Source organism: Rattus norvegicus, chromosome 19 (assembly GCF_036323735.1).
Source record: "Rattus norvegicus strain BN/NHsdMcwi chromosome 19, GRCr8, whole genome shotgun sequence".
NCBI classification, from domain to species: Eukaryota; Metazoa; Chordata; class Mammalia; order Rodentia; family Muridae; genus Rattus; species Rattus norvegicus.
In genome coordinates, this window is record NC_086037.1 from 67,740,618 (window position 1) to 67,758,397 (window position 17,780).

The 17,780-nt window shown below is 51.9% G+C and overlaps 1 protein-coding gene across 3 annotated transcripts in view; it reads left to right on the plus strand.

The window, feature by feature from the left end:
* Positions 1–3,042: 3,042 nt before the first annotated feature.
* Acsf3 (acyl-CoA synthetase family member 3) overlaps positions 3,043–17,780 on the plus strand; it is a 40,450-nt gene continuing 25,712 nt past the window's right edge. The window contains exons 1-6 of one of the 3 annotated variants that reach the window (XM_574249.9): positions 3,044–3,200; positions 7,589–8,278; positions 9,083–9,238; positions 11,352–11,506; positions 13,146–13,291; positions 17,657–17,766. In XM_574249.9, coding sequence (XP_574249.5) covers positions 7,613–8,278; positions 9,083–9,238; positions 11,352–11,506; positions 13,146–13,291; positions 17,657–17,766 — 1,233 coding nt within the window. In that variant the 5' untranslated portion in view covers positions 3,044–3,200; positions 7,589–7,612. Of the gene's footprint in view, positions 3,201–7,588; positions 8,279–9,082; positions 9,239–11,351; positions 11,507–13,145; positions 13,292–17,656; positions 17,767–17,780 lie in introns of all 3 variants that reach the window. The other 2 variants (XR_005497077.2, XM_008772665.4) reach the window with 2 other exon arrangements.

The following is a 17,780-nucleotide window of genomic DNA, read 5'->3' on the forward strand; positions in this document are numbered from 1 at the left end:
GGGCAACTGCTGCACTCCACCAAAGTCCACCGTGGCCACCTGATCCGCTGTGCCAGGCCCTTGTGGCCTTGTCTCTGCTGGCTCTTTTGAATTTCTCCTGTGAATCCCTTTACTCTGTCTTTCCACTGCCCCTTCCCCCTCAGATCCTGCCTGCCAGGCTTCCAGCAGGGCCAGCCAATCTCTTTCCCCTCTGCTTTTCACCTCGGCTGTTTGTCCAGATACTCCCTTGTTTCCAGTCCTTCTGGGGAGGATTCTGCTCAGTCGTCTCTTCCTAGCCCTCGGGTCTTTGGAAGATTCTCTGTAGGAGCATCTTGATACTGTGAGACCTTTGTACCTCAGCTGAGGACAGTAATGGGGGTTGTGTTGGAGTTTTCTTCACGTGGACATCCCTGCTCTCTGCCTTCATTTTTCTTGTTAGTCCACATCTCTCATGTCAGTGACTCTCCGGATAGCATCAAATGTCTGGTCATGAGCTATGGTCACTGAAAAGACTATCGGAAGCTTGGGCGTGGTTGGGATGGACCCTGTGGGCCTCTTGTTATTTTTGTATAGGTGTGTGTGTGGTGTGTGTGGTGTGTGGTGTGTGTGTGTGAGGGTGTGTGTGTGAGGTGTGTGTGTGAGAGGGTGTGTGTGTGAGGAGGTGTGTGGTGTGTGTGGTGTGTATGTGTGTGTGGTGTGTGTGCGTGTGTGTGTGTGGTATGTGTGTGCCTTGTGTGGTGTGTGTGTGTGTGTGTGTGTGCCTGTGTGGTGTGTGTGTGTGTGTGTGTGCCTGTGTGGTGTGTATGTGTGTGTGTGTGCCTGTGTGTGGTGTGGTGTGTGTGTGAGTGTGGTGTGTGAGTGTGGTGTGTGAGTGTGGTGTGTATGTGTGTGTGCCTGTGTGTGGTGTGGGGTGTGTGTGTGTGTGCCTGTGTGGTGTGTGTGGTGTGTATGTGTGTGTGTGCCTGTGTGTGGTGTGTGTGTGTGTGTATGTGTGGTATGTGTGTGCCTTGTGTGGTGTGTGTGTGCCTTGTGTGGTGTGTGTGTGCCTTGTGTTGTGTGTGTGTGTGTGTGTGTGTGTGTGTGGTGTGTGTGTGTGTGCCCATCCACAGACATAGGATCGTCCATGGAGCTTGAGTTACAGGCAGTTGTGAACCACTTTGTATGAGTGCTTGGAATCAAATTCTGATCATCTGGTATACGCTCTAACTGCTGAGCCATCTCTCCAGCCCTTCTCTCTCTACTATTGTTGGTTTTGTGGTTTCCTTTCTTTTTTCTTTGTTGTTCATTTTCGAGACAATCTTATGTATCCCAAGCTGTCCTCAAATTCTCTTTGTAGCCAGATAACCCTGAATTTCTTTTCTTTTCTTTTCTTTTCTTTTTTTTTTTTTTTTTTTTTTTTTTTTTTGGAGCTGGGGACCAAACCCAGGGCCTTGAGCTTGCTAGGCAAGTGGTCAACCACTGAGCTAAATCCCCAACCCCTAACCCTGAATTTCTAATCCTTTTGCTTCCACATTCTAAATACTGCAATTTCAGGTATGCTATACCATGTCTGTTTTAGGCAGTGCTGGGACTCCAACCCTGGGGGTTATGCTGCCAACTGGGCACTCCAAACCCAAATCCAGACTCTTGATGATTTTCAAGGCCCAGGGGTCACAGAAGCTAATTCAATTCATCTCCAGGCCACATCTAGCCCTGGGATTTGGTAGTAGACATTTAAGCCTAGAAGTCCTAGGACTTGTGGTGTGATTTATGTTGATACTCTGTCCTTCCCTCTCTATGATCTCACTTGCCAAAAAAAAGGGGGGGGGGGAGGAAAGGAAACAAAAAGTTTGTTAGAAACAGTATAACTTCAGAAACCTCCTGAATTTTGTCTATGGCTATTGAAAAGACACTGGAGTGCTCTCCTCAGAAGCCTCAGCCCTACAAGGATGTCTACCATCCTTTGCCTAAATCAGTTACCCCACCAACCAGTCTGTCTCCATGTTTATGCTTAAAACTATATTAAAGCTATGTTTTAAAAATCTCCAATTGTGCTTCATAATGAATCATCCTGAAACCCAACGTCAAGATCTCTGTTTTACCTACATGAAGGTCTGTGATGCTTCTCTGGCTACTGCATGTAGTGGAGTTGTGTCTCTAGCTTTGCTGCCACTGACAAACGGGCCTTAGTGTCTAGCTTTCAAGGTTTATCTCTACTGTACAGAAAGTCCTTAATATCCTACCCTAAAGCTGGCTGTGGTGGCACAGACCTGTACTCCCTATACTCAGGAGGCTGAGGCAGTGGGATTACCAGGAGTTTAATGTCAACCTGTGCTACAGAATGAAACCTTGCCTCAATCCTGACACAGTTCCTGGTCTTGTCGAAGATTTAAAAAATCACCTGGTGTGGGGCTGGAGAGATGCCTCAGAGGTTAAGAGCACTGACTGCTCTTCCAGAGGTCCTGAGTTCAATTCCCAGCAACCACATGGTGGCTCACAACCATCTGTAATGGGATCCCATGCCGTCTTCTGGTATGTCTGAAAACAGCTACAGTGTACTCATATAAATACAATAAATAATTCTTTTTTTAAAAAAAGAAAAATCACCTGGTGTATTTAGCATGCAGACCCCCAGGTGCAAGCCAAGGAGCCCCTCTTCAGGGACCAAGGGAGCCCATTACATTCTGTTTTGGAGAAGATGGTCACCTCAGCTGTATGGTCCCTTTGACCGCGGGAGCTATCGAAAAGATCAAAGCTGAGGATATAGCTCCGAGTTGTTGCAGTGCGTGCCTGGAAAGAGGTAGAGGTAGGTCGTCCTTAGCGACACTGTGAGTTCAAAGTCGGCTTGGGCTACATGAGACTCTGTCTCAATAATAACAACAGTTAAATCAGACCCAATGCAAACAACCCACAGTACTTGTTCTGTCAAAACAATGGATCCAGAGGTGGGTAACAACTGTCAGGCACCTAAAGGTCACTCTGTGGCAGTCCTCAGGACTTGTGAGACCAGATAAGGTATGCGAATGAGCAGGAACGCTCGACTCCGGAACCCATTACTCAGGCTCTGCATGCGGGGACATATTAGACCGACGGACACTTTTCGCCTGCGGACATTTTTAGGTGTAGGACTTATTCCGGCCCGACCCACCCACCTGGCCGACCTCTCCCGTGCCCCACCCCTAGTGACCCTGCGCCTCACCCCAGGTGAGGGCGTAGCAGAGAACAAGAAAGCGGGTGTCGAGGTGAGCTGGAGCTGGTCAGAGGGCTGTGGGAGCTGTTGGGCGGGTGTCTGTCATAGCGGGAGAGAAACTTCTGTAGGATAAACTCACGCCCTTTCCCTACCCGGGCTGAAGTCACATCAAGCCCCTCCCTGATTTGTTTGCTCCGAGCACAGTGTGGGATGCAAGTTACCCGGGGTCCGAGCTCGGAAAGGTAGATGGGTCCTGAGAACAGACTATGGCGGCAAGGCAAGTGTGCCTGCAGGAAGGGCTGCTGGATTTGGAAGCTACCCCGTGAATTTCTCTAAAAGTGTGTTGATGCTCATCCCGGGAGGGAACTTGTTTGTGGCGGACCACTAAGACCTGTGAGAGCCTCCAGATACTGCTGTAGGAGCATGTCTAAGCCGTGGGCTGGCCTGCGAGGGAGTCCTAAAATCGGAAATGGCGCTAAGTGTTCTCAGGGCCAACGTGATCATTGTGAAACAGGTGTCCCTGCTGCCCTTGTCTTGAGACGGATGTACGGATGTAAACATACCTTTTTTGATGGTTTGGTATCCAAACTGGCCTTGAACATCTGATCCCTTTGCCTCCAGCACGCCCCATTTAGGTGGTCCAGAGAAACCGGGGCTTTCTGCATGCTAGACAGGCACTTACCAATACACCCCAGCCACCAGATGTTTCTTTTAAAATAGTGTATTATCTAGAATGGATATAGGTTTCGACATGCTACTTTTAACGTGTAGTTTTGTCAGTTCCCAAACCACAGGTATCACGTGACATTCTCTGGCATCCCTGGACATGAGGTGGGTCAGAAGACCATGCACAACCAAATGCCCTGAATAGACAGACTTTGTTTTGCCCTAAAGAGCTGGCTCTGATTAGAAGAGCTGGGAGTTAGCTTAGCACGGTCAGATGTTTAAGTGCTTGGGCCAGGATCATGGCTAAAGGCCAAAGCCGCTTTGGACACCTGGACAGGTCCCTTTTCCATATCTGGGAGAGCAAGACATGGTAGAACTTATAACAGTCGAAGGTGGTGTAGCGTGAGGTGCCACCCTAGCATGAGGACAGCTGTCCATACAGGATTCAGTTTGCTCCTACCCTCTACCACCCTCCCTGACCTGTCACCCCAGGGTCAGTGTGACCTTCTCATGGGGGCCACTGTTCTTTCTAGTGTGGGTGTCTCCTCACAGAACAAGGGCCCTGTGGGGGACTGTAACTGAGTCTGTTTCACAAGGAGCCTGTCTTGATACCTCCTGATGCTCAGTGTCTGTCCATGGCTACCAACCATCAGGGCTCAGGACCCCAGAGGTCCTGAAGCCGCATCAGCAACTCTGCCTGTGGCCAACCCTACTGTGTTGCTTATGCCTGATGAGCCGTGATGACTACGGGGTACGGAGGTGTCATAAGGAGGCTCCCAGATAGACTGTCAGAGGCCAGCACCGTATTGCACATGCATCGAGTGTCAGAGCGTGATCTACCTATGCGTTTTCAGAGGACCATTGGTTAGTGTAGGTTGGATGCAATTAACCACTTGTGCGAGCGAACTATATGCACAGCTTTTGTGTCCCTAAGGTCATAGTGTTAATGCAACAAGGGGGGAGGGGTTGCAAGTATTTGTGCTACTGCTAAGAGGGCTTCTCTCTCATGATTCAAACTCTCGGCCTCCCTAGGACTGGAGGCCTCCATCAGGATGGGTTTCCCATGGCCTTGTATGTTGTTCCATGTGCCCTAGTCTCTGCAGGCAATTCCTCATCAGGAACCTGGTCTTCAGGTTTCCTTTGCGCAGCTTCCTGATACTGATGAGTTCCCACACCTGGGTGAGGGCAGCAGGCACTACGTCCCAGTGCTCAGCTCTCCAGGTGCCTCAGAAGGAGAGCTGTGCCATTTTGGAGGGTGTGGTGTAGCATTATGTTAGGTGCTTCTGGTGTCTCTCACACGGTGGGTCTTCTGTGTGGGTTTCTTTATTTTCTGTTCCCTTGTGCAGGGGAGATAGATGGACGACAGATGTTTTATCCTTCCTGTTCATCCACTCTTCCCCAGAGCATCCTGAGACTTCTCACACTCTCACCCACGGGAACCTGGTCACAAGTCTACAATCCAGAAATACCACACAGCATGTTCTCTTTGAGTTTCTTGGCATCTCTGACTGTGAAACAAATAGAGAAGTTGTTGGTGTGAGAGCTAAAGCACCCCGATTTACTCCATGCTTGCTGACTTCTGGAAACCCATGTGGCTGTCAAGCTCTTGGCTTCTCTTGCCTATCCCTGCTGTCCCCTATATTTTTTGGTGTCTTTATAGAAGTAGAAATCCAGGGTGGGAACAGACAGGGACCTCTGAGCCCTGGTGGAGCAGAGCTGAGAGCAGCTGTGGGACCCTTACTGCTTCATCTAGACCCCATGTGGTCTCCGGGGCCAGCATGTTTGAGAGCTGGACCTGTGCAGAGCCAGTGTGCATAGAGCCTGCAAGCAACTGGGAGCTAACTTCTGCACAGAGAAGTGAGGTGGAGTTTTCCTGCTGTCTTGACCAGTGCGCCTGGATAGAGGGGAAAGCAGCCAATCCCAGAAAGAAGGCAGGCAGAGTCACTCCCAGAGATCTTGAGCGCAGAGCAAAATTTAGTACTCAGGTTGTTTGTTGATATAGGATTTGTTTTGTTATGTAAGGATTGAAAATAGTCTTGATAAGAGAATAAGGCTGTCCAGGTGTAGTGGCACACACCTTTAATCCCAGCTTAGTGAGACAGGCTGATCTCTGAGTTCAAGGCCAGCCTGGTCTACAGAGAGAGGGCCAGGAGAACCAGAACTACATGACGAGACTCTGTCTCAAAACAAAGGGGCTTTTTAGTATGTATAGCAGGCAGGGGTGTGTTGGCTTGCCCCTGGCAAGCTAACAAAAAAGAAAAGTTGGTATATGGCAGAGAGAACATGCTAGTGGAGACAGACCTCACAGGGGGGTTGTGACGTGTGGTAGTGCTTCGAGATGTAGAGGGAACTGAAGGGAGAGGAGGCAGAGTATCATTAGGCTTGCCTTTGCCCTTCTCCTGGACCTTCTAGGATAGTGCAAGGCTCCAGAGAATGTCAGCTGTTGTGTCTGTCAGCGAACTGTAGACATGTGGTCTGGGGTGGTGGCAAGGTTCCCATCAGCAGGCGTCTTTATTGGCTTCATATAAGTGATGTCTAGCATGTCAATATGTAGTGCCTTAGTGCCTCTCTAAGGGCAGGTAACAATGTCTTCAACCCACCATAACCTCTGCACTGACCACTGATCCGGCCCAGCTGTGTCTGCCAAAGCAGGTGTGGCCTCTTGGCTCTTAACCGTGGTTGGGGAGGCTGCTCTAAGGTAAGCCACAAGTGATTAGTGGGTAGGTGTGGCAGAAGCCAGAGGGCCTTCCTTAGTGGGGAGTGATGTGTTCTAACTGATGGAGATCAGACAGGGTGAGAGCTGCTAGACAGGCAGAAGGAGCATGTGGCATGACGGTTATAAAACCGGAGCAAGGGACATTGCTAGCTAGCAGCGAGAAACAGATCCAGAACATTGGGTGGCCTCTGGACCTGCTAGTGCCCTGTGCAGGGTCAGTGAGGAAGTGTGATGGCCCCGTCTGTATTGCTCTGGATTGGACCTCAGGGTCCCCAAATGAGGTCCCCAGAGCTGATGTCCAATGGAGCAGCTCCACAGGGATCAGCAGTGAGCTCCTCCCTCTCCTGAGCTCTCTTCCTCTCCTTATATCATTACGACTTAGTAGTCGTGTTTAGGAAGACAAGCTGATGTGTGGCCTTGTGACCTTGCCTTCCTTAAGTTCTGCTGGGTTGCAGTTCCTGAGTCACTGCGCTTTGGGGCTGCTGAGAGAAGAGGCTCTGTGTTCTCCTGAGCAGGCCGCTCCTCAGATGTGACCTGAGAGGGGCAAGGCTGACTGCTGAGTCCCTGCAATGTCCACTTAGACTAACCAGTGATTTTCCAGGCTCAGAATTACAAAATCCGTTATTCCGGGTTTTTTTTGTTTTGTTTTGTTTTTTTTTTTTTTTTTTTTTTTTGGTTCTTTTTTTCGGAGCTGGGGACTGAACCCAGGGCCTTGCGCTTCCTAGGTAAGTGCTCTACCACTGAGCTAAATCCCCAGCCCCTTGTTTTGTTTTTTTTACCTTAAGTATACTTTATTTGGTTTTCCTATTGTAAAGTTATTTGGGATGTATGTATGTTTTTGAACTCTTTAAAGAATCCGAGTAAAAGGCTTTGATACTAGACACTTTCTAAACAGTTTGTATCACTCACGGAGAGTGTTAGCCCCTCTGTCTAGGAGGTGCTGTGCTAAGCGTTTCCACAGCCTTCGGGGGTGTTTGGAGGGTGTGTTTTAAATTTTGCTATGGGTCAGGTTTGGGTGGCTAGCTGACGCTCACACTCTGCGCCCTCATCCTCCCCAGCCCTGCCAGTGGTTTGTTGGTGTGATGTCACCCCACTTGACACTACCCTTCAGGCGTCTCATCTGGTCCTTGGCCTCCAGTCGACTGACTGCCAGAAGACACAGAGGACATAGCCTCCTGCATACTGCTCCAGAGGCCCGCACAGATGGGAGTGCCCCGGTGTTCATCCGTGCCCTGGCCTTTGGGGACAGGGTTGCCCTGATTGACAAACATGGCCGTCACACTTACAGAGAACTGTATGACCGCAGCCTCTGTCTGGCCCAGGAGATCTGCAGCCTTCGAGGTTGTAAGGTTGGGGACCTGCAGGAAGAAAGGGTCTCCTTCCTGTGCTCCAATGACGTCTCCTATGTTATAGCACAGTGGGCCTCCTGGATGAGTGGCGGAGTTGCTGTCCCACTGTACAGGAAGCACCCTGAGGCCCAGCTGGAGTATTTTATCCAGGACTCCCGGAGCTCTGTGGTGGTGGTCGGCCAGGAGTACTTGGAGCGGTTAAGTCCACTGGCTCAGAGGCTGGGAGTCCCTCTTCTGCCCCTCACGCCTGCTGTCTACCATGGAGCAGCAGAGAAGCCCATAGAGCAGCCAATTCAAGAGAGGGAGTGGCGTGACCGGGGTGCTATGATCTTCTACACCAGCGGGACCACAGGGAGGCCCAAGGGTGCACTGAGCACCCACCGTAACCTAGCCGCTGTGGTGAGTGCTGGCTGTGCTCCTGGGGCCTCCGCTTACTCCTCTCTCAGTATTCTGGCCTCATTTATGGTCATCACTGAGTGGAGCCCTGAGGTGCTTCCCAGGGTGGCCTGCTTGTTCGACAGTGTCATTCAGCTGTCATTGCCTCCCTGTAAATTCTGAAATGCTTGATGACAAGGAGTCGCAGGTTCACGTGACCCATCAGCTTACAGTACGTGGTGGTGAGGTACACAGGAATGGGTTTTAGGGGATCACTAGTGTGTGGGCAGGTGTGTGATTAGTCCCTAAGGTCGGGACTTAATCAGAGCACCCTAGAAACAGGAGCCACTTCTGTCACCTCCAGCCTTGTGCATTAGCTTAGTATTCTTCCAACACCCAGAACCACCTTGGAAAACCCCTCGGCCAGTCTCTGACTCTGCTCACTTCCTAAAAGGCGTGTGTGTGTCCAGGGAAGCCTCCTCACAGCTCGAACAAAGCAGTGAAGTGTGAGGCAGCATACAGAGGAGGGTGGAAGAGAATACCACCGGCTCCTTGGCACGTGGCACAGGAAGTGTGGTCCCAGCCCTCAGGCACACAGGGCTGCTGGGCCGTGTGCTTAGAGACCATCTCCTACCCTAGTAGAGACACAGGCTGTGGTGGACGCTGGAGCCAGTATCATCACCTTGACAGCCCAGCGATCATGACTTCAGGAGCCACTAGAAGGAAGGAGCAAAGAGCCATCTCTGTTCTTCCTCCCCTGGTTGGGATCTAGCAGTGCCATCCCTGCACCCTCTCACTCCTATTCATAGGCAGTGCTGTTCCCCACAGGTGACTGGGCTGGTCCACTCATGGGCATGGACAAAAAACGATGTCATCCTTCACGTCCTCCCACTGCACCATGTCCACGGCGTGGTCAACAAGCTGCTCTGTCCACTCTGGGTGGGAGCCACCTGTGTGATGCTGCCAGAGTTCAGTGCTCAGCAGGTAAGTTTGGATCAGGGGGTCCTGGCAGGCCCAGTCAATCACTGTAGACTGGAGGGTTAAAACCCTACATAGTTGCTGGTCAGTGATGACACACGCCTTTAATCCCAGCACTCAGGAGGCAGAGGCAGGAAATCTCTGAATTTGAGGCCCACCTGGTCCACAGAGCCAGTTCCAGGACAGCCAAAGCTACACAAAGAAACCCTGTTTTGAAAAACCAAAACCAACCAAGCAAACAAAAAAGCAGACATTTATTTCCTTAGGTGTCTGGAGGGCAGAGTCTAAAGTGAGTTGGGTAGAGCCAAAGTCAAGGTATTGGAGGATGACACCTGAAGGCTGCGTTGAGGTCCTTGCACCCTACTCTGTGACTTCTAGAGGCTTCTGCTCCTGGGCCTGTGGCTGCTCCTCCCCAGTCAGTGCACCCAACTCTAGTAGTCACATGTCTCTTGGTTCTCTCATAATTGTTGTGCATGTTTAATCAGGGTCATTTCCCTGTGTAGACCCACAGCCTACTCATGTCTGCAGCCTGAGAGCAGTGTAGACCCACGGCCTACTCACATCTGCAGCCTGTGAGCAGTATAGACCCACGGCCTACTCACTGTGAGCAGCGTAGACCCACGGCCTGCTCACTGAGCAGTAGCTGGCCCTCTGCACATCTCTGGCTCCTCTGCAAGATCCTTTGGATCCACTGTGCTCGTCCCCTTTCCAGCAGGGATGTGGCATTGGCCATGGGGAGGGGACGTGGCAGCATGGCCGGCGTCCTTGAGTTGTGTGGCATCATCTGTATAGGGCAGTGTCACCGGAGCAGTGGCTCAAGGCTGGTTGTTGGTGACTTCTACTCTGGGAAGTAGAAGGAGCAGGGCCTTCACCTTTGTTCTCCCCATCTTTGTTCTGTCTCCTGAGACCTCTGTCTGTCACTGTAAGATACTGGAGCCTCTTGTCAGTGTCTGCAGGATGAAGTTTGGGAGTTTGAGGGTTGCATGAGGAATTGTCCTTTTGACATTCGTGAATTTTCAGTCTACGAGCCAGACTCTGTTCTCGCCTGAGATAACAACCTGAAGCTGTTCAGTCCTGTCCCGCAGACCTTACACCGTTCCTTGGCTTCTTTTCCTCCTGGATCTGAGCTTCCATCATCTGCCTGTCCCCGCCCTGCCCCACCCAGCCTGCCTTCTTTCATGCTTTGTTCTGCCTGTCGTCTCCTCTCCTGCCAAGTCTGCTCCCTCGCACCTTGTGCATCCTCAGGTTTTCTGGTGGCTCCTCACGGGAGCCTGCGGTCCTCCTCCACATTCTCATCCTTCTCATCTGAGCCCCTGACACAGTGCTGAATGCCTCTGTGCCCTGGTCTAATAACCCAGCACTGGCCTTCCAGGCTCTGCCCTCTCTGTTGTATGACTCCGTGCTCTCAGAGGCCTGCGTTTCCTCTATTGGCATCTGAGGTGAGGGCTCCTTGTTACAGCTCAGTGGCAGCTGACCCTGCACAGGCTACACTCCACATCCCGGTTTACCTTTTTCCAGTGCATCCTACTCTTTGTGACTTCTAGAGATCTAGAAGTGTGTGGCATCTGCCGTGCGTGCATGCGTGCGTGCATGGAGCAGGTTCACAACAATGTGGCTTGCTTACTTAGCATTGACCCTTGAGTGCCACAGAGCAACAAATGGATACCAGATTTTCTTAAAGATATTGAAACCAAAACCTAACTGGTCAGAAACTTAAATGTTTTTATATTAAAGCTTATTGGAAGTTTGTTGTGGGATAAAATGCAAAGTTCACATGAGACTTTTGGATAAGACAACAGATCTACCTCTTACTACACTGAGCACTATCGAGATTCCTGAGGCTGCTCCATGGTCCCTGGGTGGTTGCAGGTGAAGCTTGGGTTGCTTCTGGCTGCACTCGCTTCTGGATTGCTCCTCCTCACAGGCCAGACACAGGTGTCTAGTGGTAATGTCTCAGAGGTACAGGAGCCCCTCTGAGCTGGAGCCACTGATGGGCACATTCCTCTCACCCAGGAAACAGCATCTGCCAGAACAGATCTGAAATAGAGGGAGGAGGCACCGTGTGGCTGGCGGCCATGCCGGCTTCTAATTGCTGAATGCTGCTTCCTGTCTCCTTTAGGTCTGGGAGAAGTTCTTGAGTTCGGAAGCTCCACAGATTAACATGTTCATGGCGGTGCCCACAATCTACAGCAAACTGCTGGATTACTACGACAGGCATTTCACACAGTCTCATGTCCAGGATTTTGTGCGTGCAGTTTGTAAAGAAAGAATTAGGTGAGTGGGAAGAACCCACATTCCCTCCTGTGAGGCTTGGAGGTCAGCAGGCACAGCTCAGTCTTAGTGTCTGCTCAGCTCTGTCCTGTTAAATGATGGCTCTGTGCATCTGGCAGCCTCCGCATGCGTCTGTCTTCTGTCTTCTGCCTGGATCCTCTCTTCTGTGTCATCTGCAGCCATGTGTCTGTCTACCCTAGTATCTCTGTCTTCTTCTCTGCCTGTGGAAGGCTGAGAACAGAGCCAGCCTCTTAACTACTCTAACTTCCTCTCTGAGGCCTCCTCGCACTCTGCCCCTGCTGCTCACTGTCCTCGTGCCTCCTCCCCCAACTTCTGGACAGGCCCCCTCTCCTCACAGCCATAGGCTGAGGCCTGGGGCTAGTCAGTGTTGTGAAGTTTGCCCTTCTCCTTCCTGAGCCCGATGACATCATTTCTTTCCTTGATATGCTGAAATGTGATTTGCTAAGCAGAGGTGATTGCACTGTGGTTGACTGGATCAGCATGCGTGGACCAGACCTACATTTTAAGCAGATTCAGTAGGGCGCTTCTCTTCTGCCAGAGGGACAGGGATGTAACCTGTGGGAAGGGGACTGAAGCTGGGACAACTTTGATTTAAAGCTCCTGTGCAGTGTAGCCACAGTGTCTGCCCCACATCTGGCCAGCAGGGCCTTGCCTCCCCAGAGACTTCTGGATGGTCTGAGACTTTTGTTCTGCCTGGCATTCTTGTGAGCCCGTCCATAAGGAACTGAGGGGATCAGAGGCCTGTTTCTGATGGCACAGCTGCTGGCTGCCTCTGTGGGGCCCACCCAGGCCTGTCTGTCATCTGAAGCACCCCGGGAGCCAGTGTTTAGGAGACAGAGCCAGGGAAGGGTCAGTAGACAGAACCACAGGCACAGCCACTGTCCTTGAAATACAGAATCCTCAGCAGAGGAAATGAGACTTCTGGGGCTCTTGTTAGCCACACACTTCTGGAGAAGAGTGGAGTTGGTTCCCACCTCAATTTAGAAGACACACGAAGGACCCTCCTTTCTGCAGTGGCATGCCATGGGGTTGTGGCTAAGAGCAGTGTGGGGACTCTTAAACTTTGCCCCACTGTCATTGCCATTATCACCTCCGGTTCCCAGTCCCCCTGCGTGTCCTCCAGCCTCCGCAGCTCGCTCTGTACAGCGTCTGCCTCCTGCAGGTGTTGCGGCCTTTCCGCTGTGACGTAGGCAGCCTTGTGACCTTTACCCTGCCGTGATCTCCATGGTTCAGGTGAGCAGTATCGTAATTATTTATTGAGCCACCAGAGATACTGCTTTAGCCCTCATCCCTTTGAAGACCTGCTTACATTTGCATAAACACACTGGGAAAAGTCCAGTCTTAGCCAGGTGACAGTGGAACATGCCTTTAATACCAGCACTGGGGAGGCAGAGGCTGGTAGATGTGAGTTTAGGGTCAGCCTGGTCCTTATAGTGAATTCCAGGACAGCCAGAAACCCTGTCTTGAAATCCCCACCCTACACCAAAGCCCCAGTTTAGCCTAACTCTCTTATCCTAAGTGTTAAGATACAGAGGTGGAAGAGAAATGTTCTGTGCACTGTGCTGTGTGCATGTGAGCTGCCCATCTGAGCTAAGGAAGCCCCTGTGGTTGTGCTGTCTAGGCTGATGGTATCGGGCTCAGCTGCTCTGCCTGTCCCTCTGTTGGAGAAGTGGAAGAGCGCCACGGGCCACACACTCCTGGAGCGCTACGGTATGACAGAGATCGGCATGGCCTTGTCCAACCCCCTGACGGAGGCTCGTGTGCCAGGTACCAGCCACCCCACTGCTGTTTCTCTTCCATTTCCCAGTGCCCAGAGCGTGGCTCCTGGTCCATCTGCCCCTGTCCCCTTTCTCCCAAGGAGTGGTGTGGAGAGAAGATAGCAGGGTGCTTCGTTCAAGCTTGAGTGAGTGGCAGTGCTGCCCTTGGAGAGAGCCCAACCTCAGAGCAAAGCCCCCTTGCCCGCTGTACCTCCTCCACTGTTAGGCAGAAGCTACTGTCCTGAATTCCCATCCCGGGCTTCGCTTTTCCCTGCTGTGAGTTCATGTGTCAGTGTGCGTCAGTGTGCACAGTATCAGTCAGTGTGACCGGTACAGCTCACTCTGCTCAGTGACCAAAATGTCCCTCCTGGGAACCTAGCAGTCACTGGAAAGCATCCGGCTCCTGTCTTGTCCTGAGCTGTGATAGAGTTTTGAATGTCTGAACAGGTTTTCTGTGAGTGTGGACCTATATCACAATGATATGCCCTTGAGCATGGCCTTATATGTCGGTCAGACAGTCAGTCAGTTAACTCTTCCCGTGTGACTTCTGCTCTCAGTGTTTTTCATGTTATTTCCACCCTCATGAGACCTGGACCCTGTCAGTTCCTGCACTGTCCTTCCCAAAGGCAGCCTGGCTCTTCTTCCTTTGCCTTCCTGTGTGGATCAAGGTGATGCTGCACCCTAGTGTTTAAGAGAAGGCTAAGGACTGGGCAGAGGTCTCTGGCCAGTCAGGAAATGGCAGAGGTCCAGAGACAAAGCAGGCAGGGCAGTGCCAAGTCAGAGGCAGAAGCGGGAGAGGAGGTGGCGGGTACCCAGACAGCGGGCTTTCCTGTGGGAACTGGCTCATGGAGTGCAGGCTATGCTTCTTCTGAAAAGGCAGTGCATGACTAGGAATTATGTGGGTGTCAGTCCTGGATGCCACTGTTAGCACCCTGGCCAGCCAGCCAACCTCGTGCATACCACAATCATCACATGCCAGCACCGTGTCTGCACCACTTTCCACCGTGGCCACAGCAGCCTGGCAGAAATAAAATGGAAGGTGGATCCCAGACTAAGGGAGCCATCTTGGATCTCTTCCCTTCTTTCCTGTGATCCTTCTTGTTGACTATGACCGCCCTGGCTAGGAAGTTGCTCTTCTGCTGAGTCCTCGAGTTTCTAGAATTAGGAACTGATAAGATCTTAAACACAGTGATTTTTTAGCCCACAAATGCCAAGTCCAACTACAAACTGGAGCTGCAGCATAGCTGGGTCCCTGAGTGGAAAGGCCTGGCAGCAGGAGGCTTGGTCACCTCTTTCCCTGGGAGTATCACGGAGTGTATTCTGTGAGCGAGTAGAGTGTGTGTGCAAACAATCCCACAGCAGAGGTTTGTGGGCATCTTCTCACGTGGCCCCTGGTGCTAGACCACTTTACCCATCACAGACCAGGGACAGAGCTGCCCAGGGTCAGTCCACTTGGGACCAGACTGAGAGCAGCCCTTCTCATGGACTTATAAACTATGGGAGCCAGAAGGCTATAGTGACAGCCAATGCTAGAGGGAAAGTGGAGCCAGGCCAGGGAGGAGCAGCCAGGCCAGGGAGGAGCAGCCAGGCCAGGGAGAGCAAACAGCACTCTGAGTTTCGGTGCTCACATGTGGCCATGGGGACCATTACACAAGGCCACAGGGACTCTCTATGGGGCCTTGGGGACTACTTGCTATGGGCAGTCACTCATGCAAGGCCATGGCATCCATTCTCATGAGGTCATGGGGACCATTACACAAGGCCACAGGGACTCCGTACGGGGCCTTGGGGACTACTTGCTATGGGCAGTCACTTATGCAAGGCCATGGCGTCCATTCTCATGAGGTCATAGGGGCCATTTGTGTGAGCTATTTGGGGCCATTCTCACTAAGCTATAAGGATGATCTATATATGGCCATGGGGGACCATCCATAGGAGGTATACAGGACCCATTTCTTACCCAATGTAAGACAGAAGCCCAGGTGAGCTGAAAGGACCCTGATGTCGCTGGCGGCCTGCCTTTGCTGGCTTCTGTTGACTGCGGAATTCTGAATTACTGCCTGCGTCTCTCACTTTGGCCCATAGACTGGGCTTGGGATGCTGGGAACCACTCTTCTCTGGACCAGCATGACAGGGCTCTGGGCCTTATCATCGGGTTCACGTGAAGGACCCAGGCACGCAGAGATGCAGGCTGTGTCCCTTACACCCTCAGATATGGAGGCCAAAGGCCAACTGTCTAGGAAGAGCTGACACCATTCTCAAGAGCAGCCAGCTGTTAGAAAAATGGCTCTGCCATCCGCTCCAGCCTCTGAGGGTCCTGTTCCTGTGGTGTTGGCTTCAGCTGGATCCTGGATCCTCTGTGGTGCTCCGGTGCTGTGTGTGTGACAGTGCAGGGAAGGGAACACCACACCTGCTTACCGAGGGGGCTCTGGGCCAGGCAGGCTCAGCTCCACTCACTGGCTTCTCCTTTTGTCCCAAGACCTAAAAGCCGTCCCCTAGCCTGATGACCCTCAGCTCAGGTGCAGCTTGGAGCTCAGGGGGCTCATAAGGCCTTAGAATAGGAATTCAGCAGGCATGAGAACTGAGCATTCCTCCCTCTGAGGGAAAGTGGCAGTCCTGTCTACATCTGCAGTACTGTGATGAAGGTCGCTGGTGAAGTTAGCTGTCCTGTCGGCTGAGGGCACGCTTGTGCAGTGTGAGTCTGGTGAAGACCTCAAGACGTCTTCTAACTCATCTCAGAGGGTGACAGGCCAATTGATGGTAATCCCTGGGCTGGCCACGCACACAGACAGGGTGAGGTCTGTAGGCATGAAGGGGCTAGACCCCCAGACAGCCTCTGCCTGGAACATGGCAGGCTAGGCACTACTGGTTGAAGTTCGCCTTAACAGTCAGATTTCTGGGAGTCAGGCCCTTGTCCTGTCAGCAGATCTTAGCAGTCATGATGGCTGTGAGGAAAGCATGGTGGTCTAGAGGACAGGAGCTCCTTCAGAACTGCGGATGGATTTCATGAGCTGGAGAACGTGGTCCTAGTGTCACCTGAAAGGCTGTGTGAGCGTGTAAGCATGTACCTGATGACAAGGGAGTCTATGAGATGATGGGACAGAGAGGAAATGACCCTACCATGGCGCTGAAGACACCCTCGTCTATAGTCCTGGCCACTAAGAAGATACCGAAGGCTGCAGTCTATGTGGTCTTTCCATTGGGAGGGCTTTGTGGTGTGTGGAGAGGCAACACAGTCTCCTGGGTCCTCACCGCACTGAGCTGTGCACTGTGACATGTTCATTGTGCAAAACGTGGTCACCCTGACTTGTTGTTGTTGTTGTTGTTGTTCTCCTCATTCTGCGCAACAGCCCTGGCTGTCTTGGAACCTGCTTTGTAGACCAGGCTGGCCTTGAACTCAGAGATCTGCCTTTGTCTACCTCCCAAGTACTGGGATTAAAGTCATGCACCACCATACCCAGCCAGGTCATTCTCGGTTTTAAAGTCTTAGAACCCAAAAGACAGAGCTGCTTAGCTGTCTGACTGGAGTGGGGTGGCTCACTTCACTTCTACATACCTGCAGTCAAAATATCCTTAGGCAGCATCCCCATCGATGTGCCTCCTAACCCTCTGCAGTGGGACCTCAGCCATGGAGGGTCACATGCCTCATCTAAAATAGGGACCGAGCAAATAGCTCACCAGGAGCCCGAACCCCAGACACTGAGTATGTGGGAGGCATGCCCTGTTAGACTCCTTTTAACTGCATGGTTAAAGGCCTGAAGACATAGAGGAGTCCTCCGGAGAAGGTGTGTTTGGACATTGTCCTCGTGCTGGATGTGGTGACCTTTCTGCTCTCCACCCTGTTCCTGCTGCGCTTGTTGGCACCAAGGCATGAACTCAGGGCCCCAAGTCAGCAGCAGAGTGAAACTTCAACCCAGGGCATTGTCCAGGACCATGGGGACCTCCTGGACATATGCCCACCGACTGGGTCTGTCTCAGCTTTGCAGGAGGAAGTGTGATTCCAGAGAGGCAGCCCAGTATACAGAGTAAACCATAGGTGCCTAAGCAGAAACCCCTCCCCCTTCCAGATTAGTCCTTGCTGGGATGCACTTGTGGTCTGCTTTAGTCAGTCCCTGCACACATCTGTCCCTCATGTAAATCTCCCTGGGTCACCAGGCAGGAGGAGTGAAGAACCCACATGGCAGTGGCAAGGTTGTGCACCAGCAGCTACTACCTCAGGGAGGCTTGGGCTCGCTGACTGGCAGCTCACACACAGTTTGCCGCTGTACCCACATTGATTACCCAGTAATCCCCATGTCTCACATACAGGAGGAAATGTAGCTCAAACCCAAGCCTGCAGCCTTCCAATTCCCACCTTTCCCCCATTTTTCTACAGGTTCTGTGGGGACCCCATTGCCAGGAGTTGAAGTACGCATCGTCTCAGAAAACCCACAGAAGGGCTCCTCTTACACCATCCATGCTGAGGGAAACATGAGGGGGACAAAGGTGAGGTCATCTTT